This window comes from Eumetopias jubatus, unplaced genomic scaffold, assembly GCF_037043125.1.
Source record: "Eumetopias jubatus isolate StellerSeaLion01/CBP00866 unplaced genomic scaffold, mEumJub1_p1.0 scaffold_13, whole genome shotgun sequence".
Lineage (NCBI taxonomy): Eukaryota > Metazoa > Chordata > Mammalia > Carnivora > Otariidae > Eumetopias > Eumetopias jubatus.
In genome coordinates, this window is record NW_028274819.1 from 10,875,949 (window position 1) to 10,898,915 (window position 22,967).

The 22,967-nt window shown below is 37.0% G+C and overlaps 1 protein-coding gene across 1 annotated transcript; it reads right to left on the bottom strand.

Moving 5' to 3' along the window:
- Positions 1 to 479: 479 nt before the first annotated feature.
- On the bottom strand, positions 480 to 22,622 carry LOC148162600 (membrane-spanning 4-domains subfamily A member 12-like). The gene is made up of 6 exons (XM_088018098.1): positions 22,517 to 22,622; positions 19,947 to 19,999; positions 18,763 to 18,906; positions 11,990 to 12,046; positions 2,790 to 2,909; positions 480 to 599 (listed from the first exon to the last, which is right to left on the bottom strand). Exons 1-6 carry the CDS (start codon positions 22,617 to 22,619, stop codon positions 480 to 482), a joined length of 597 nt encoding a protein of 198 aa, XP_087874224.1. The 5' UTR covers positions 22,620 to 22,622.
- Between the last annotated feature and the right edge of the window lie 345 nt (positions 22,623 to 22,967).

Consider the following 22,967-nt stretch of genomic DNA (forward strand, 5'->3'; position numbering starts at 1 on the left):
TTGGAAAATTATTTGGGCATCATTTGTTTCTTCCGAGACCAGTGGTGTTTGATAATAGGATGTGTCATGACCCATTTCTCCTTCCTCCCAACATCGTTGATCTTCTTGCTGCTTCAAGGCTCCCAGAACCGAAGGATCTAAAGTTTACTTGATAACTAGAGGCCGGAGACCTAGTGGATTGATTTCCATAGGATTACCCTTCAAATGACATAGACCTGAGCCAGAAAATGATATATCTCTTACTGTATTTTCTTATGAGGATATGGACATATATCCCTTTAATCTTAAAATTTTATCTTGAGAGATTTATCTACATTTTGCACATAGACATATGCTGTCTAAACTGTTTGAGCTCATATTCAGTGTGTAGAGGCAACACTAAAAACAATTACTACTGAAACTTTAATCTTTTTAGCATGGGTTCATAACAGAAGCCAATATAGTACTTCCTAATTCATCAGAGAAATTAAATACTCACATTATATGAGATTGTTGCCATGATATAATGCTTGGTTCCCCCAATTGATCACTATATTTGCCAGGAAGAACTCCAACATAGAGAAGAGCCACAAATACCCAGAAAGCATCATTCCACTTTGCTAAATACAAAAAGAAAATCTACATTCCTCACAGATCTTTATACTTCTCAAATCTTTAGCATCATAAAGATAATATAAAATTGCAAGCTGTTTAGAAAATAGAAAAGAAAACTTTATCTATAATATCTCACCATCTTAATAATACAATTGTGATGATTTTTACTTGTTTACATGATAATAATTTTAACAACAGACATTTAGTGAGCACTTACTATATGGCTAGGCATTTGTGCTGAATGTTTTATATACATTATCTTATTGAGTCCACTCAACATTTTGTGGCAGGTGGCATTATTATTCTTATGTTAGAGTAGAGGAAAATGCACTTGGGATGGTAAAAACAACAATGTTAATATTACCGAATGTTAGAGTTGCTCAGAACTTGTTTCCAGGTCCCCCTTCTTTTCTTACCCCACTCTTGGTCTTAGACTCTTGTGGATCTTTCATTTGAGTTCCGACAGACTTCTAGCTTCATGATCTCTGTTTTCTCCTACATGTATTTCTATAATACTGTTATACTTGTAAAAGGTATATTCTATTCATCTCATTTAAAATCAAGTGCTATTTTACATTTATATATAATCTTTATAATTATAATACTTAACATCTACATAACATTTAAGTGGAAATATAATTTATTTAAGTTTGCTACACAGTTTTGGTTCATGTAACTCTTTCCATCTTTCAGAAGATTAAAATGGATTTCCAGAAACCTGGCTTATGGTAAATACTACCAGTATGGTATTTTCCTGTATCAGTTGTGAAAGAAAGCTTTCAGGGGTAAACATTTGACAACTCATACTAGAGCTTTTTCTATGCCCTGTCTGTCCCTACAGGGTTTTGGTTCTTACAATAATAATATTGTATATTACAATATACAATAATATACCTCTATAATAGTTTTAGGTATGAAAAGCCACCAGACCTCAAAACATTCTTGTCTTCAATTTTCTTGATAGGGTTTGGGCACAATGACTAACATAATGGACTTCCAGGGGGTGTGGGGGGCTGACCTCTGAGTGTACCGTGCTCTACATCTTTGCTCCAGATCTTTTGCGCTTGTGCACATGCAAGTGGTACCTTCTAAGACCTATCAGCCAGGTGCTCAAACACTTATTTTAAAATGTTCTTATTTATTCCTATTACCTGTAAAAACAGAACCTCTGTGTATGTACTGAACTGACATATATGTCAGCAGGACATTGAAAAAGAAATATAAACACTTGATAGGCCCCAGGTAGAATTCTTAAGGACTTGTTCCTACTCCTTAAGGCATACAATACACATGGTGTCGTAAAATGTAAATCAAGCCCTAAGATGACAAAAATGCTAACAATGTTTGTGATAGTGAAAATCCTGGACTGTGATTATTTGCCTTGACTATCCTGTCATCTTGAAAATTTGCTGAAAAAGAATCAGATTGCTTTTTTTGGTCCTAATTTCACCAGGTCTTTGAAATCCTGAAGTGCTAGTGTACTAATACAAATACTCCCATAGCTTTAAGAAACTGGGAATCCCATGCAAATTTAACCAATGATCAGTATGTTGGCCTTTCTTCCATTTCAATTTATGTATCCAGTATATTTAGTTTAAAATCAAATGGTTAGTGCTGTGTCAAGAAAGTGTGAATTTATGGCATATTCAGGGGACTTCGGACTTATCTGATTATTGTGTCTAGAGAATTTCTGATTATCAGTTCTCAGGAATGTTTTATATGCTAATCTGGAATACTATCAGAGGAATGTTTAATAAAGAACATTCATTCATTCAATTAACTAATTGAATGAATTAACATTCAATTTATTAGACATTTATTAACTTCCAGGCTTTGTAATAGGCACTGGGGAGACACAGATATCTAGGACATTGAGTCAATGAGCCTATCAATCTCAGATTTATCCTTCTAAGATATCTATTTATTTAAGGTCTTTGTGTTTTCACCAGTATCCTTCACCTGAATCTTATTAATGTAGAGATGAGTTATTTTACTAGATTTCTTGAGTTTTTGGTGGTCATAGGTTTAGAGACCTATTCAGTGATTTGAATCCATATTTGTGGTCATACCAAATGTGAATAATTTCTACCACCTCCACATTTGTCCAAAACCAAAATAATGCTCAGTTCATTTACAAACAAACTTAACGTGTAAGTCTCTAATTGTGAAAAAAAATTATAAAATCTTGTATTTACCTGTATCCATACAATTTTTTCTTGTTTCATTAAAAAGAATATAATTTCAAATCCAATTAGAAATAGGCCAATCACTGCAAGGCAAGAACTGTAGGTATTTGTCTTTATGGTGCACCTCAACTGGAATAGATACAAAACGTCAACTAGTCATATGTGGAACAAACAAGTCGAAATGAAGTTAGTTTGCATTACTGGCAAGTATGTTAAAGTGGATGATTTATTATAATTTCTAACCTTTCCAGAATCTCAGGTTACTCTATGGGTTCCCTAATCTCCAAATTTATCAGGATCCAAACAGGAGTATTTTTCCGATGTTGCATGCATGCATTTCATTCACTCCTTCAATACAAAATTCTTTTTTTTTCTTTAATTTTTTATTGTTATGTTAATCACCATATATTACATCATTTGTTTTGGTGTAGTGTTCCATGGTTCATTGTTTGTGCATAACACCCAGTGCTCCATGCAGAACGTGCCCTCCTCAATACCCATCACCAGGCTAACCCATCCCCCTACCCTCCTCCCCTCTAGAACCCTCAGCTTGTTTTTCAGAGTCCATCGTCTCTCATGGTTCATCTTCAATACAAAATTCTTAAATGCTAAAGCATAATAGTGATTGGCAATTTAATATTTGTCTAGATAATGCAAAGACCTTAGACCATTTCCCTCTACCTCTATTTCAGCCTATACGTTATTTTTGTGTTTTTCAGTCTCTTTGTATATTTTGGAATTTACAAAATGCTATTTTTAGTATTGTATAGAGTCCTTATTCATTTATATATACCTACATATCTGCCAATTTCTTTTATTTTCATCATCAATGACAAAACATTTTAAATAAATTAAACCTTGGCACTTGTGATGAACACTGGGTGTTGTATGTAAATGATGAATCACTAAATTCTACTCCTGAAATGAATATTAAACTATATGTTAACTAATTGGAATTCAAATAAAAACTTGAAACAAACAAACAAAAACCAATATACCTTCATCATAGGTAAAACAAAACTAATTAATTAATTAATTAAGCCCATAAATGTAAAATGACATTTTTTTTTTAAAGTAGGCCCATGCCCAATGTGGAGTCCAATGTTGGCCTTGAACTTATGACCCTGAGATCAAGACCTGAGCTGAAATCAAGAATCAGATGTTTGACTGAGCCACCCAGGTGCCCCAAATGAAAATTTTAAAATCCTGTAAAGATTTCCATTTCTAGCAATGAGGTAAATTTTGAATTATAAAAATTATACAGGTGTATTGTATAAATTTTTAAATATAATTATAATTAACTATACATGTATAATACAATGTGTATTAATTATTCTTTTTGATTTCATTCATTCAGCACTGTCAGATTCATTCTTATTGTAGTGTACTCACTATTGTTTGTTCCTTTTTATTACAATACAGTAGTATTGTATTTACATGCCACAATTTAGTAAGTCATATAATATTTACCTTTAGAAAGAAGAGAGGGTAAAATTTCTGAAAGAGGACATGAAGGGGGCTTCTGATATGTTTGATTTCAAAGGGAGTTCCTTGGGCATTCACTCTGATAATTCATTGATACAGATATTTATGTTTTGTATGTTTTCTGCATTTGTGTTAAATTTCAACTTAACAGTTTGAAAACAAAAAATAAATTATTCAACTTCAGGAAACACTGGTTAGAATTTTTTGGGAAAAATTATATTGGAAATTGTAAAATATTTTAACGAATAATGCTGAAATTACCACATATTAAATTTTGAGAGATGCAACAGATCTGATGAAGCATCAATCTGATAAAGCTATAAAAATAGCAAACAAAATCCAGAGAAAATAGAGAAGGAAATATAAAGACAAAAATAGAAAGTAATGCCACAGAAAACAAACATACATGAAAGAGGATTAAAAACCCAAAATGTGGTTCTTTGAGATAATAAACTTAATGTAACCATAGTGTGATTGGCTAAGAAAAATAGAAGACAAAATAATCAATATCAGAAATATAAAAAAAAAAGATCCTGTGGACCTCAAAACATTGAGGAGATTTATGCTTTTAGTATGATGAAAAAACTATGGCAGCCTAATGTTCCTTCTGACAACAGCTAGAAAAACAGCATACAATACCACAAGTATTTCATCTATGTAATAGCATGAGAAAAGCATCAGTGCTGAGGCACTGAAGAACATACAGGGGCGAAGAATGCTGAGAAAGAAGACCACAGAATGGTGAGCAGATGTTCTACAGATAATTTTTCCTTGGGAGCATTTGTTAGGGCAAGAGGCTGAGGTTTCAGATTTTGCCTGAGCAGAAGGTTATTGCTAGAGGAGAGAGGAATTGTCATAATTTCTGGTGTTCTTGCAGGCTGGAAAGATAAAATTGTAAACCTGAGGAGACAAGCTTCTGTGGGAAAGAGAGGGCCAAAGAAATGAGTCAGCTATATGACCAATTATTCTATTAAGATGCTGGTCAGATTTTGAAGTTTTGCTGGTCAGTAGGCTAAGTAAGAAGAAAGCATCTGAAAAGCAGAGAATTTTTGGTCACGTAATTATGCTGTGGAAACATGGATCAGGACTTCTAAGGGACAGTTTCTTGTAAACATATCAGGTTCTCAATTGCAAGGCCTGGAGGGCTCTATGACATCAGTAGAAGATGCATGAGAGGTGTATATATTCTTATCCATACTGCCATCCAGCCTCAGTCCTGGTTTATCAGCTGAGGGGAGGAATGGGTGAACCCTTTCTGGAAGACCGAACATCAGCTGACATTGCTATACTTTTCTATACACAATTTCTGGCACTCAATCAAAAATTACTAGATAAGTTAAAAAACAGGATCATATTTTTTTAAAAGACTGGAAAAGTCAATAAAAATAGTCTCATAAATAATCCAGTTATTGGGATTATTGATACAATTTAAAAATAACTATTAATATGTTCAAGAAAATAAAAACAAATGGAGCAGAAAGATGAACAGATAGAGAATTTCACAGAAGAAATAGAATCTAAAAGCAGAATTGAATGGCTCTAGATTTGAAGAATACTAACTGAAAGTGAGAACTCCATAACTGCATATTAGACACAGAAGCAACCTGGAGGGAAGGGCAATAGAAAATGATGAAATAAAAATAGAGTGAGAAAAAATGAAAGAAAAAGGAAAAAACCTGTGAGAAACATGTGGGCATAGTGAAAATATTTAACCTACATTTAGCTGGAGTCCCAAAAGTAGAGAAGGGGAAAGCAATCTGGCAAAAGCAATATTTGAAGAGAAAAAGGCCACCAATTTTCCAAAGTTGGTGAAAAGTATCAATTCAGATTCAACCCCTTATAGACAGACACATACATTTGGCTAATCCAAGATAATATGAATACAAAACAAAGTACATCCAGTTACATCATAGTGAATTTGTTGGAAACTGAAGGTAAAGGGAACTTGTAAAAGCAGTGTGAGAAAAACAGAGACATCATGTTAAAGGGGCATAGCTAAGGCTCCCAGAAACCTCATAATGTCAAAAATTGAAGCTGGAACACAATAAAATGACATTTAAAAAATGCCAAAATAAAATAAAATGTCAACCTAAAATCCACATGCAATGAAAGAATCTTTCAAAGCAAAAGCAGTGTAAGGTTGTTTTCAGACTAACAAATGCTGAGAGAATTTATTGTACAGGACGTTTGTGCTGGAAGAACTAATAGTAAGGGGAGTTTCTCAGCCAGAGGGAAGAGAATTCCAAGCTGAAATGATGAAATGCAAGAAGAAATGAAAAGAAACAAAGGGTAGATAAGTGAATCTGTCTAAATAAATAGGATGTGTTACTCTACTTTGTTTGGCTGGGTTCATGGAGTGCTTGCACATTATCTTACCCTAAATCAGGACCTTGCTGCTCACCCTCTGTCTTCTGATTTTTCCCCAGCCTTTGTAGCCTAAGCATTTGTTCCTCCTCTCAGATCCTCTAAGCAATTTTGGATTCTGAGCTGAGCTGTCTGCGTTCAAAGTTCAACTCTATCATGTACAATCTACATCTAATCTAGGTCTTTAAGAGACAATCTATAAGAACAGAGACTTCGCAGGTAATACAATGGCATTAAATTCATACCTTTCAATAATTACTCTGAATGTAGCTTTTTTTTTATTTAAGATTTTATTTATTTGACAGAGAGAGACACAGAGAGAGGGAATACAAGCAGGGAGAATGGCAGGGAGAGGGAGAAGCAGGCTTCCTGCTGAGCAGGGAGCCCAATGCGGGGCTAGATCCCAGAACCCTGGGATCATGACCTGAGCCGAAGGCAGACCCTTAATGACTGAGCCACCCAGGCGCCCCTACTCTGAATGTAAATGGACTAAATGCTCCAATCAAAAGACATAGGGTATCAGAATGGATTTAAAAAAAAAGACCCATCAATATGCTGCTTACAAGAGACTCATTTTATACCCAAAGACACCTCCAGATTGAAAGTGAGGGGGTAAAGAACCATTTATTATGCTAATGGACATCAAAACAAAGCTGGAGTTGCCATCCTTGTACCAGGAAACTAGATTTTAAACCAAAGATTGTAATAACAGATGAAGAATGACACTATATCATAATAAAAGGGTCTATCCAACAAATTCTAACAATTATAAATATTTATGCCCCTAACTTGGGAGCAGCCAAATATATAACCAATTAATAACAAATTAAAGAAACACATTGATAATAATACAATAATAGCAGGGAATTTAACACCCCACTCACAGCAATGGGCAGATCACCTAAGCAGAAGATCAACAAGGAAACAAGGACTTTGAATGACACACTGGACCAGATGGACTTAACAGATATATTCAAAGCATTTCATCCTAAAACAGCAAAATACACATTCTTCTCGAGTGCATATGGAACATTCTCCAGAATAGATCACGTACTAGGTCACGATTCAGGTCTCAACCAGTACAAAAATATCGAGATCATACCATGCATAGTTTCAGACCACAATGCTATGGAACTTGAAGTCAACTGCAAGAAAAAATTTGGAAGGACCACAAATACATGGAAGTTAAAGAACATCGTACTAAAGAATGAATTGGTCAACCAGGAAATTGAAGAAGAATTTTAAAAATACATGGAAGTAAATGAAAATGAAAACACAACAGTTCAGAACCTTTGGGATGCAGACCTAAGAGGGAAGTATATAGCAATACAGGCCTTCCTCAAGAAGCAAGGAAAGTCTCAAATACACAACCTCATCTCACACCTAAAGGAACTGGAAAAAGAACAGCAAGTAAAGCCTACCTAAATCCAACAGGAGAAGAGAAATAAAGATTAGAGCAGAAGCCAATCACATAGAAATAAAAAAAAACAGAACGAGATCACAACCAACACTGAAGACATACAAACAATTAAGAGAATATTATGAGCAATTATATGCCAAAAAAGTAGGCAACCTGAAAGAAAAAGTAAATTCCTAGAAACCCATAAACTACCAAACCTGAAATAGGATGAAATAGAAAAGCTGAACAGATCCACAACCAGCAAAGAAATTGAATCAGTAATCAAAAATCTCCCACCAAACAAGAGTCCAGGGCCAGAGGCCTTCCCAGGGGAATTCTACCAAACATTTAAAGAAGAAATAATACCTATTCTTCTGAAAATGTTTCAAAACATAGAAATGGAAGTAAAACTTCCAAACTCTATGAGGCCAGCATTACCTTGATCCCAAAACCAGACAAAGACCCCACTAAAAAGCAGAATTACAGACCAATATCCCCGATGAACATGGATGCAAAAATTCTCACCAAGATTCTAGCTAATAGCATCCAACAGTACATTAAAAGGATTATTCACCATGAGCAAGTGGTATTTAGTCCTGGGCTGCAGGGGTGGTTCAACATCTGCAAATCAATCAATGTGATACATTACATTAATAAAAGAAAGCACAAGAACCATATTATCCTCTCATTGATGCAGAAAAAGCATTTGACAAAATCCAGCATTCCTTCCAGATAAAAACTCTCGGCTGTGTAAGGATAGAGGGAACATACCTCAATATCATAAAAGCCATATACAAGAGACCCATAGCAAATATCCTCAATGGGCAAGAGCTGAGAGCTTTTCCCCTAAGGTCAGGAACACGACACAGATGTCCACTCTCACCACTGTTGTTCAACATAGTACTAGAAGTTGTAGCCACAGCAATCAGGCAACAAAGAGAAATAGAAGGCATCCAAATCAGCAAAGAAGTAAAACTTTCACTCTTCGAAGACTACATGATACTCTATGTAGAAAACCCAAGTGGTCCACCAGGAAATTGCTAGAACTGATACAGGAATTCAACAAAGTCACAGGATATAAAATCAATGCACAGAAGTCAGTTGCATTTCTATACACTAACAATGAGACAGAAGAAAGAGAAATCAAGGAATTGATCCCATTTACGAAGCACCAAAAACTATAAGATACCTAGAAATAAACCTAACCAAAGAGGCAAAGGATCTGTACTCTGAAAACTATAGAACACTTGGGGGCACCTGGGTGACTCAGTTGCTTGGCTCAGGTCATGATCCCAGGGTCCTAGGATCCAGCCCTGCATCAGGCTCCCTGCTCAGCAGGGAGTCTGCTTATCCCTCTCCCTCTGCCCCTCCCCCCTGCTCCTGCTCTCTTTCTCTCTCACTCTCTCTCAAATAAATAAATAAAATCTTTAAAAAAACCCAAACCATATAACACTAATGAAAGAAATTGAGGAAGACACAAAGAAATGGAAAAATATTCCATACTCATGGATTGGAAGAATAAACATCATTAAAATGTCTATGCTACCCAAAGCAATCTCTACATTCAGTACAGTCCCCATCAGCATTTTTCACAGAGCTGAAACAAACAATCCTAAAATTTGTATGAAACCAGAAAAGACCCTGAATAGCCAAAATAATGTGGAAAGAGAAAACCAAAGCTGGAGGCATCACAGTTCTGGACTTCAAGCTATATTACAAAGCTGTAATCATCAAGACAGTTTGGTAGTGGTGCAAAAACAGACACATAGATCAATGGAAGAGAATAGAGAACCCAGAAATGGACCCTCAACTCTATGGTCAATTAATCTTTGACAAAGCAGGAAAGAATGTCCAGTGGAAAAAAGACAGTCTCTTCAACAAACAGTGTTGGGAAAATTGGACAGTCACATGCAAAAGAATGAAACTGGACCACTTTCTTACACCATACACAAAAATAAACTCAAAATGGATGAAAGACTTAAATGTGAGACAGGAATCCATCAAAATCCTAGGGGAGAACACAGACTGCTACTTCTTTGACCTCAGCCACAGCAATTTCTTGCTAGACACGTCTCCAAAGGCAAGGGAAACAAAAGCAAAAATGAAGTATTGGGACCTCATCAGGATAAAAAGCTTATTTATTTATTTATTTATTTATAATTTTTAAATTTTATTATGTTATGTTCATTACCATACAATACATCATTAGTTTTTGATGTGGTGATCCATGATCCATTGTTTTTGTATAACACCCAGTGCTCCACGAGTTCGTGCCCTCCTTAATACCCATCACTGGGCTAACCCATCCCTCCTCCTCCCTCCTCTCTAAAACCCTGTTTGTTTCTCAGAGTCCATAGTCTCTCATGGTTCATCTCTCCCTCTGATAAACAGCAAAGAAAACAGTCAATATAACTAAAAGGCAACCTACTGACTGGGAGAAGATATTTGCAAATGACATATCAGATAAAGGGCTAGTTTCCAAGATCTGTAAAGAACTTATCAAACTCAACACCCCCCAAACCCCAAATAATCCAGTCAAGAAATGGGCAGAAGACATGACATAAACAGACATTTCTGTGAAGAAGACATCCAAAAGGCCAACAAACACATGAAAAAATGCTCAACATCACTTGGCATCAGGGAAATACAAATCAAAACCACTGAATGGCTAAAATTAACAAGTCAGGAAACAGCAAATGTTGCCAAGGATGTGGAGAAAGGGGAACCCTCTTACACTGTTGATGAGAATGTAAACTGTGGTGGGTGCAGCCACTGTGGAAAATAGTATGGAGTTTCCTCAAAAAGTTAAAAATAGAACTCTGCTATGGCCCAGCAATTGCACTATGAGGTATTTATCCAAAGGATACAAACAGTGATTTGAAGGGGCACATTCATGCCAATGTTTATAGCAGCAATGTCCACAATAGCCAAAATATAGAAGCAGCCCAGATGTCCAATGACAGATGAATGGATAAAGAAGATACACACACACACACACACACACACACACACACACACACACACACACACACACAGACTGGAATGTTACTCAGCCATCAAAAAGAATGAAATCTTGGCACTTGCAACAATGTGAATGGAACTAGAGGGCATTATGCTAAGTGAAATAAGTCGGTCCGAGAAAGACAAATACCATATGATTTCATTCATACATGGAAGTTAGGAAACAAAATAGATAAACATAGGTGAAGGGAAGGAAAAATAAGGTGAAAACAGAAAGGGAGGCAAACCATAGGAGACTCTTAACCATAGGGAACAAAGTGAGAGTTGCTGGAGGGGAGAGGGTTGGAAGGATGGGGTAACTGGGTGATGGGCATTAAGGAGGGCATGTGATGTGATGAGCACTGGGTGTTATATGCAACTGATGAATCACTGACCTCTACCTCTGAAACTAATAATACAGTTATATGTTAACTAAACTGAATTTCAATAAAAAATAAAAAAAATAAATCTAGGTCTTTAGGGATCGTTGTTGATACTCTTGGTATATAATGTTATCTACCCTGATAGGGTTTGTTGTGAGGTGATAGACAAAAACTCTGAGTGAGGCATGTGGTACATAGAAGCCATTTAAAAAATCTTCACTTATTGTCCTAATCACATTTTTTCTCTCCCACAGCTTCAAGATTCCATTTACACATTTTCTATCATATTTGACATTTAATTTGAAATAAATGACATATCCTATTTAAATTTCCACTTCTGATTTCCTGGTTTGCTTCATGCATTCTGTGTCATTTTAATATTTTATGAAATTAACAAGAATTTTGTTGGAGTACATCCATTTAAAAAATATTGTAAAGTATTATAAAGCAATATTTTAGATTTTAGTATTTTGAATAAGTTTTTACTGTTTAAGAGGCAATGATATCCCCTCCTTACCAGTAACCTTGTTTTTGACAAGTTAAATTTTTATCCTTGAAATTTCCTCAATTATTCTTACCAATTTTGGGGAACACATCTTCTCTGCTTCTATTGCAAAAATTCCTGATATGACAAACTGAGAACAAAAAGAGGCACACATAAATTATCTTTGTTATCACCCAAGAAATTCCTCTGACAACTTCAGTAACATTTTAAAAAAATTGATAACAAGTTTAAGGAAAGGTCTATAAAATGTAACATCATGTCAACTTCATTAGCTGCTAAATTTAGAATCCATAACAACTTTATTACATTTGAAAATAATTTATAAGTTAGATTTTTTTCACTTCTTGGGATTTCCCAAGTATCCACAATGATTGCTGAGAAAGTATAACTAATAACAAACTAAATGAGTTATTTGTAGATAATTTTCCAAAAACAGAATCATAAGAAACCTTTTAATTTTTCAAAGCAAATGATATTTAATATGGAGATATGAGACCATTTAAATATGTTTGATGAGGTGTGAGATGAAATCCCTGAATTTCTAAAGTTCCTAAAAGTTTCCTGTGCCTCTAGTTCCTTCACTTCTCTGGCAGTGTCCTGGTGGTCTCTGCTTTGTGAGTATAATGCAGTTTTAATGCCAACTACACAGAGTTAGCTCAGACTTCACAGGGTAAGGGCATCGTTCCCAATAAGACTGTGTTCACTTCAGACCCCAGCCATAAGCTTGGGGATTTCCAGACCACCTGGACTTCTGACCAACTGGCTACGAATACAAGCTTTCCCATTACCCATCTCAGGTTTGATAATTTGCTAGAGTGACTCATAGAACCCAGGAAAGTGCTATACTTACAATTTTATTAGAAAAGAGAAAAATCAGGGCCAGTTAAATGAAGAGATGCAGAGGGTGTGGTCTAGAATGGTCTGAAGCATGAAGCTTCCATGTCCTCAGCATGCATCACCCTCCTGGCACATCAATGTATATCACCAACCAGGAAACCTACCCGAGCCTCAGTTTCCAGTTTCATTATGGGTTTTCGTTATGTATCCATGGTTGGTCTTTCTGGCATGACCAGCTCCTGAACACTCAGGTATGGTGCAAGGGGCCCAGGAATAACAAAGACACTCTTATCACTTGGAATATTTCCCAGGAACCAGGGAGTCAAAGCCAGCCAAATTCTCTATTATACATCAGAGAGCTATGGATGTCACACTCATTGAAATAAGATAGGGCTCTCTCCCCACTCTTGTATCAATTATTTTTTAGATTCCTCAAAGAGTAATGAGCTTTTAATATTTTTTAAAAGTCCTCTTTCTTGAGGAACCTGAGCTAATTTCTTTCTCTTTTTCTTTTCTCTTCTTTTCTTTTCCTTTCCTTCCTCCCCCCCCTTTTTTTTTGCTCATCCAAAGAGCAATTGAAGTTTGAAATGAATTTGGTTGAAACACCAAAATTCCTTTTGTAGTTCTATGGTAGCCCCTGGAAAAATCACCTAGTAATAAATCCATGGTTTTCTATTAAAGAGATAGAGGGAGGTAACCGTTATTGGATTAATATTATACTTCTATTTAGGATGGAATAAAGGAATATTTTTTAACATGATTTATGGCATGGAGGATAGATACAATTTCACTGGTTTCATTTAAGAACTTCTTGTTGATTTATTTTTAAAAATTTTTTATTTAAATTCAACTTAGTTAACATATACTGTATTATTAGTTTCAGGGGTGGAATTTAGTGATTCATCAGTTGCATAGAACACCCAGTGCTCATTACATCACGTGCCCTCCTTAATGCCCATCACCCAGTTACCCCATCCCCCCACCCACCTCCCCTCCAGCAACCCTCAGTTTGTTCCCATAGTTAAGAGTCTCTTACGGTTTACTTCCCTCTCTGTTTTCAACTTATTTTATTTTTCCTTCCCTTCACCTATGTTTATCTATTTTGTTTCTTAAATTCCATGTACGAATGAAATCGTATTTGTCTCCCTCTGACTGACTTATTTTACTTGGCATAATATCTTCTAGTTCCATCCAGGTCATTGCAAGTTATCTGTATTTTTAAGAGTCCTTGTCTTTTACAGATGCATGCTGAAATATTTACAAATAAAATTATGTGATGTCTAGGAATTGCTTCAAAATAATCTGAGTAAAATAGGGAGAGTGAATGGAAGAATGGATGAAGCAAGACTAAATATGAGCTGATAATGGATACCAAAGTGTCAATATACTATTCTGCTTTTAAATGTTTGAAACTTTCCATAATAAAAGGCTTGGCATGCTAAAAAAATGAACTTCTTGTTGAGTGCATGAGCTTTTATTACTAGAAAACACACATTGTTATAGCGAATCCACCCACATGAATGTTTAATAGACTGCTATTGAAAACTATTTTATTAACAGAATATAGCATTTAAAAATAATTTAATCTGCAGTTTAATTTTTGAAATGTAAGAATCACACCCAAAAGTCACCTATCCTGAATATTTTATTATTATCTGGCATTGGTTGGAAAGACAGTTGTTTCTGAAAATCTTTTGCACAGTGAAGGAAACCATCAATAAAACAAAAAGCCTACTAAATGGGAGAAGATATTTGCAAATGATATATACGACGAGGAGCTAATATCCAAAATATATAAAGAACTTGTACAACTCAACACCAAAAACCAAGTAATCCAATTAAAAATGGGCAGAAGACATGGACAGACATTGTCCCAAAGAAGAAATACAGATGGCCAACCGACATGAAATGATGCTCAACATCACTCATCATTAGGGAAATGCAAATCAAAGTCACAATGAGATATCACCTCACACCTGTCAAAATGACTAAAATCAAAAACATAGGAAACAATAAGTGTTGGTGAGGATGTGGACAAGGAACGTTGTGCATTGTTGGTGGGAATGCAAGCTGGTGCAGCCACTGTGGAATATAGTACATAGGTTCCTTAAAAAATTAAAAACAGAATTAGCATATGATCCAGTACTTCCACTATTAGGCATTTATCCCAAGGAAATGAAAACACTAATTTGAAAAGATATATTCGCCCCTATGTTTATTGCAGCACTATTCACGGTAGCTAAGATATGGAAGCAACCCAATTATTCAACCATAGATGAATGGATAAAGAAGTGGTATATAACATATAATGGAATATTACTCAGCCATTCAAAAAATGAAATCTTTCCATTTACAACAACATGGGTGGATATAGAGGTTCTAATGCTAAGCAAAATAAGTCAGTCAGAGAAAGACAAATACCATGATTTCACGTCACATAGGATGTGGAAGTTAAGAAAACAAAATTAACAAAGAAGAAAAGAGACAAACAAAAAACCAAACTCTTAACTATAGAGAACAAACTGGTGGTTACCAGAGGCGAGGTGGGCTGGGGGTTGGGTGAAATAGGTGAAGGGGATTAAAAGTACATTTATTGTGATGAGCAGTGAGTAATGTATAGAATTGTTGGATCATTATATTGTGCACCTGAAACTAATATAACCCTGTATGTTAATTATACTTGAATTAAAAATAAATAAATATTTAAAAAGATAGTTGTGCATAGTTATACATCAAGAATGGATTTTTTTCCATTGGTATAAACTGCATGTATGCATGCAGACTTTCTAAAAAAAAGACTATCCAGTCAGTAATGAGGGCAGCCATGCATGTTCCTTCCTCAGAAACACGGGGCTTTGACCATCAGAGATTTTCATGTCTTTTCAAAATATGAAGAAAATAAAATGGTATGATATGATAGAGGATCTTGGGGGTGAATTTTTTTTTAAAGATTTTATTTATTTATTTGACAGAAAGAGACACAGCAAGAGACGGAACACAAGCAGGGGGAGTGGGAGAGGGAGAAGCAGGCTTTCCGCGAGCAGGGAGCCCAATGTGGGGCTTGATCCTGGGACCCTGGGATCATGACATGAGCCGAAGGCAGACACTTAACGACTGAGCCACCCAGGCACCCCTTGGGGGTGAATTTTAAGAGGTTTTCAAGAAGGTCTCTCAGAGGGTGCCTGGGTGGCTCAACTGGGTAAGCGACTGCCTTAGGCTCAGGTCATGATCCTGGAGTCCCAGGATCGTGTCCCTCATTGGGCTCCCTGCTCAGCGGGGAGCTTGCTTCTCCCTCTGACCCTACCCCCTCTCATGTCCTCTCTCTGTCTCTCATTCTGTCTCTCTCAAATAAATAAATAAAGTCTTAAAAAAAAAAAAGAAAGTCTCCCAGTGAAGGTGACATTGAAGCAGACAATAAGCATCAAAACTTGGGGGATGAGCCTCTCCAGGAGAAGAAACTGCTACTGCAAAGGACCTAAGCCTCAGTGCAAGTGCACTTCCCTCTTGGAAGCCTCTCTCATCTTTGCCAGTTGTTAATGGCCAGCTGCTGTAAGTACCTATGGTTCATGTTTCCATAATAACTCTCAAATATATTGAAAAAAAATTACACACATGTTCATTTGCCTCTTTATTTATTCAAACCCCCTTAGTTCAAAATTGAATTTAGATAACTTGCATAAATGCACACATTAGGTTTAAAAATTAATAAACAGAAATAATTGGTAGGTAAATACACTAGGGATAAAAAGAGTACATAATCAGCTGAGGCCAGGGGTAATTTTAGTCCAGTGAAATTGTAGTATGGGTCACTGAACAATCAAAGGATTGGACAGAACTCGTCTTCACTTTTGACTCTGAGGCTAATCGTGGCTTTCTTACTGTGTAGTAACATAATAATAGGGCATATAAATATATGTAACTCAAGTGTGGCTCACCACACTGGGTGACCAATGTTCTCAGCCTCCCGTTGGATTACCACTATAACTCTGAGGACAGACTCAGTTAATCACTGTGTCAGAACGAAAACATATACTGCACTTGCTCTGTCAGCTAACACCACATTATTTTTCTTTTTTTGCAGGAAAACTCAATGAAAGAGTTCTCTAAATTTGCTCTGGCTTCTGATTCTTTTTAAAAATCATTTCAATCAGGTTTTCAGCTGACAATGAACCTCTTCTTGTCAAGATCACTCATGATCTCAATGTTGCAAAAGCCAATGGCAATTTAGGTCTTATCTCATCTAACTTGATCTATCTATAGTCATTGAGAGTTGACTGCTCCCTCCTTGACTCTGCCTTCCTCAGTTGGCTTCCAGGATAGTATACTCTCTTGTTTTTCTCCTCAATTTTCTTTGCTTGTCCCTCTTCTTCAATCTGAATTCCTAATGCTAGGGATGCCCCAGAACTCAGGCCATAGTCCTCTTCTCTACAAATGAGATAACTTCTTGCTAATTTCATCTTGTCTCATTGCATTAAATACCATCAGTATGCCAATGACCTTACATTTATACTTTTTCTCCCCAAACTCCAGACTCATAGGTATAAGCAGGATACTTGGTATCTCTAATGTCTAAGACATCTCTGATGTCTAAAAGGTATTTCAAACCCAACATGTCCCAAATTGAACACCCGAAATTCCACCCCCTTTAAACTCATAGCCTTACCCATCTCAGTCAATGATAAATCCATTCTTTTAATTGCTTGACCCACTATTTTGAAGTCTCCTTTATTTCCTCCCCCCCCTTCACTTCCCACATCCAAGCCGTCAGGAAATCTTTGGCGTTCTAATATAAAAATATATCTAGAATTAACTTTTCCTTTTACTACCTCTCTGGTTTGAGCCACTATACTTTCTCACCTACGTAACTATATTCAGATCTTTTAAAAGGCTCCTTGCTTGAACCTTTGATCCTTTATCATCTTTTAATGGTTCTTTAATACTTAAGTTAGATCATGTCATTCCTCTGTTCAACACCTTGCAATGGCTCTCAATGTTTTTTGGAGTAATAGTACATCTAATGACTGCAAGTCCTTAGATTAACATACTTCCTATCATATAGCTGACCTCTTTTCCTACCAGTCTCTCTTAGCCCAATTTGCTCCATCCAAACTGGCCATTTGTTCAGTAAATGGTCCACGCTTGCTCTCAGCCTAGGGTCTGCTCTCTTGTACACTCTTTCTTCAGATATCCCTTGTGGCTTATCACTTCAACTCCTTCAAGTCTTTGTTCAAATGTCTTTTCTCAATGAAGCTTGAATATCCTATAAAAATTGCAACCTTATACATTTTTATCCTCCTCTACATCATTTTTCCCACAGTCCTTTTCATCTTTTAATACATTATCTTTTGCTAGAAGGCAAGCTTTACAAGGATAGGGATCTTGATCTCTTTTGTTCACTACTGTAACTGAAATACTTAGAACAGAGCCTGGCCTCCATTAGGTAGTGAATATTTGCCAAGTGAATGAAAAATATTTTTGTGAGATAGGCAGATATTTTTGAGAAGTCTGTGGGAAAATGGAAGGAGGGAGAATATTTTACCTAATCCTATAAGACAATATACAACCCTTGGAAATCCTTGTTGAATTCTTCCAAATTCCTCTTGGGTCAAGAGCTCCCCACTCTTTCTTTTTTTTCTCTTTTGCCAAAATACTTTTCAAAGTCCCTTCTATTGCCCCAATCATTAAGCTCTGGCTCTCAGCTTGCCTATATTATTGGCAAACATGAGTCTTATAAGTAAACATTTACTACTTATCTAAAATGCCCTTTGAGAAACTTACCATTCATTGTCCCTAACTTTCATTCAACTAAATAGAATCTTTGTATGGAAGAATTTTATAAATAAACTTATCATCTTAAAGTAGCTTCATTAGATATGAGAATGAATTTCTTGACAGCAGGAATTGTATGTTTTCACAGATGGTATCTCTACATTATTGCCTGGCCACAGAAACTGGCACAAATACATTGAATAAATGAATGCATGATCATCAGTGAGATAATTTACTCACAAACAAGAATGCCCCAAATGGGTATCCTGATATCAAGGTTATAGGCAGGTAATTTATTGAAATTGAATCAAATTCTCTGATATATAAGTGTATCCAGAAATATCCCAGAACACAGTGGATCAGACCAACCATTACTTGGGCAGCCTGTAAGAAAAAAATGTCATAATCAATTACCCAGATATATAAAATTTCAAGAGAGCTACAAATTGGGTGATAGAAAGGGCATGGGAGAAGTACAGCTTCTGTGTTTCTGAATCATAGGGGTCTTTGCCACTACTCTTGTTCAGCCCTAGAAATTATCTGGGGAGAAGACAAGGCAATGGAGGAAGGTAGCAGCCATAGAAGTGCTTGGAATCTCTACATGTACCTCGTACAGGGGTTATTCATGAGGATTTCCCAGCAATTTGTAGAGGTGTGGTTGCTTTCAAGTAAATGAAGTCTAGGGACTTATTTATGGACGAGGATACTTAGCATCCTCTAGTTCTGAGAGAAGAACTGTAGTCTCTGCCGCTCCTTCTGCCTCTTCCTCTTGTTTGTACTCTCAGTGCCAGTTCTTTTCTCTGATACATTTCTACCATCTCCATCCCCCTCAACCAGTTAATGGGACAATGATTTTCTTCTGTTAGCAATTTTGACTTTTGGCACCATGAGGTGAGAGGATCACTTGCAACCACACCTGCTGAATCCCAAGATTCTGGTGCCAGTGGTTTTAGGCATTTTCCTAAACCAAGATTTATCTTACAGTCCTGGTTTTTAATCTGACTCAAGAGTCCACTAATTAGGGTATATTATAGAGAAAGATGTAGTATGCTAGATTTGGTTGGGGTGAAGGAGTAAGAGTAGTGCTCCAGAATATTACCTTCCCCAAGATAAATGTACAAGAAGTATGCTGAGAACACAATGCTGTGAGATGATCAATGTCTACAAAGCCCTGTGATCTAGATCATCTTTTTTATATACCCTTGACCTCATCATCTTCTTTAGGACCCACAGTCTTAGATTTACTTTAAATCATAAACATACATAGACAAAAGAAAATCATAGGGGTAGGATTGCTGGAACTCATTCCATCAATTCTCTTTCACTAGGATGTTGAGGCAGAGGAGTCACTGTCTTCTTTTAAAAATATTTGGAACTTGCAATATCAAGGTAATTTATCCACTCAAGTAGCATCTAGTCCTTACCCCCACCATTCTGGTTTCCTTTTTCAACACAATGTGGGATGATGTCATATAACCTAAAATATAGCATTAGAGAGAATGAATGGGATATATTTTTAGAACAAAATGTAAAACAATAAATCATGATTTTGTCAGATAAGAAACTTAAAAGTTATGGAGACATTTGTTCTTGTGTTTTCTAATTTTTCACAATGAAACAATTCTCTGAAATAATTTAAAATCAACCCATTGATATACTCTCTTGAACATAGATAATGACCTCTTAAAAACTCTAATAGTCCTATTAGATTTTATCCATCTTTTATGAACTTTAAAGACATTCTGAGAACCCTTAGGATTCTTAGAGGCAAACAACAGAATTTAATCTGCCTGGTTTAAGCAAAACAGGATATTAGCGAGCTCAAAGAATCACTGGTAAGGTTAAGTTTGTAGGCCAATGCCCAGAGGCAAACCACCAATCTAGACTGAGGAGAAGGTGTCCTTGCTACTTCCCACCCCAGAACTCTGCTGCAGATGGTCAAACCTTCCCTGCCTCCCCGGGTCATCATCTGTGTAAGCAAAACTGAAGCTCAGTGTAGGGTCTATTTTGTTCTCTTCCAAATCATACTCTGTGCAAGAGTACGTGATTTGTAGCACTAGACCACATGACTTTGAAAAGGTAGCTTTCACAACCTAGCAACCAATAAAAAAAAAAAAAGATGTTCAAAGGTATGGCACTCATCTCCTGAGTTCAGTACAGGTCAGCATGAATTTACTCCTAGGTTACTGCAGCAGCAATTCTAGTGTGCCTCCAAATTAATCTAATTCACAGAAAGGTGTCTAGAAACAACTACCCATCAAATACTGTAGTGGCTTCTGCCATCTTTATGGCTCCATCAGGCTGGGAGACAGAGCTTTGTCTGCGTGCATCTGCCTTACAACTTGAGCAGGTGCTTCTCTTGAGCCCTCAGTGCAATTATAGCAGCTTTCAATTGTCTAATGGTCAAAATTGGAAATGCCCCCTAACTATAACTTGCTAAAGAATAAAAAAGTACAAAGCAATAATCCAATAACCACAGCTGAGGAACTTAAATCCTTAAATCCAGTCTCTATACTATGACCACCATGATATTTGTAAACTGAGAATCAAGTGTGGAAATCACCTGTTCAGAATCTTTCACTGGCTCCTTGCTGCCTTCAGGCCTCAATGAACATTCTTTTATGTGGCACACTAGAATTGGGTAGGATTTGATCTCAACTTCCTTCTCCCCACATAGTATGCCATCCATTCCTGACCACTGACATTATCATCATGTAGCTCTAACTCATGTTTTTAAAAGTAACTTCCCATATACATCTTTGCTGCCGTAAAACCTCAGTATCAAAATGTCTGGCTCTAGCAATGTATTTTTATTTATTTATTTTAAAGATTTTATTTATTTGTTTGACAGAGACAGACACAGTGAGAGAGGGAACACAAGCAGGGGGAGTGGGAGAGGGAGAAGCAGGCCCCCTGCGGAGCAGGGAGCCCAATGCGGGACTCGATCCCGGGACCCTGGGATCATGACCTGAGCTGAAGGCAGACGCTTAATGACTGAGCCATCCAGGCATCCCAGCAACGTCTTTTGAAATTGTTAGAACTTGATAGTTGTTTGCTAAATCAATTGGACAATAAAATTAAATTTCTATCTATTGATCAAACATACAACCATATTATGTATAAGGGGATAGATTTGTTTACATCAGTTATGTAACATGTTTGGGAAGGTCAGCCTTAACGCACAGATTCTCTGTCATTTATTGAGTTAATTTTGGATAGACCATGAGGTATGACAAATATAGAGTCATTCTCCAGAGCGTGTGAATCCAAGAAAAAAAAAACAGGCTGATCAGGACATATGGACTTTGGATAAGGACAATGAGCTCTGGTTTTGATGTTGAGGGTCAGACTGAATTTCTATGGGCAGGGCATATGAATTGCAGAAAGTGATTCTCAGAAGGGTCACTTCTCACATGGAGAACTCTCTGTGGCTTGCTCCAGGTGAGCAAAGGAAGAATTTACTTATTTAATCATGGGTTAAGATTCTCCCAAATAATACTTGCCAACCCAGCTAGGAAAGAATACACAAACAGAAACTCTTAACTCACAGTTCTTGGAAATCAACCATTCTTATCATCAAGAATATGATGTTTATATATTTTCTGCTGCAAAATCTAAAGCACATCTCCCACTAAACCACAAAGAATATGGGAATATGATCAAAAGGTGGAAGGCAGGAGTCAGTATTGCCAGTACTTGCTCCATGACCCTGGGATCCCCAAGTCACTATACTCTATGTTCTCCTTCTGTAAATTAGCCAACCTACCTTCATCTGAGAGGATGCTGTGTGTGTAAAACAGGTCAGTTATTGGAAACAAAATGGAAGAAGGGGTATTGAAAGGAATAAATAAAAAGTAGAATGATGTATTAATTGGGGTTCTTCCCAACTGTGTTTGGGAAGCACTCTGACTAGGGGGTCATTGGGATACCTGCCCACTAGCGTAGTTTTATTCTTGGCAACAGTGACAACCTGGCTAAAGCTCCCTACACTCACGTGTAGGCTTCTTGGTTCGTTTTCTCCGATGTGGTGCCCTTGGTTCAGGGTTTTGCAGCTCCAACATCTGGACGGGCGCTGCTTCCTCGGTTGTGGCCCGCATCCTCCCTTCGCGTGATTCCAACTCTGCGGTTGTGGCCGAGAGCGCGGCGTCAGAGGCCGCTGCGCGAGGAGCCCCGCGTGAACTCCCACAGCATGGTGAGATCCCTGCAGTTTCACGAAGCCTGCAAGTTCCCACGATGAGGGCAGGGTAGTGGGTTGACAGCAATGCTGCTCTTAATTGGTTGTGTCAACATCATACTCTGTCTTTGGAGGCTGTGGTTGACGCTACCCGCAGGCTGATCACATGGTGGTCCTATCCCTAACTGCAGAAATGCTCTCCTTGGAAGAAGCGTCATCATCAGAAGCCCCCTGATTCTCCAGATGAAGTACCCTGCCCAACTGGGGGCTT

Bases quoted from the DNA above. Each gene is read 5' to 3' on its own strand.
- LOC148162600 (XM_088018098.1), bottom strand. From the start codon at position 22,619: ATGCGGGCCACAACCGAGGAAGCAGCGCCCGTCCAGATGTTGGAGCTG. The intron at 20,000-22,516 runs GTGAGTGTAGGG...GCTATATTTTAG, and splicing joins ACGAACCAAGAAGCCTACAC to GTTATATGACATCATCCCAC. The intron at 18,907-19,946 runs GTAAGGACTAGA...TTTTTCTTACAG, and splicing joins AGGAAACCAGAATGGTGGGG to GCTGCCCAAGTAATGGTTGG.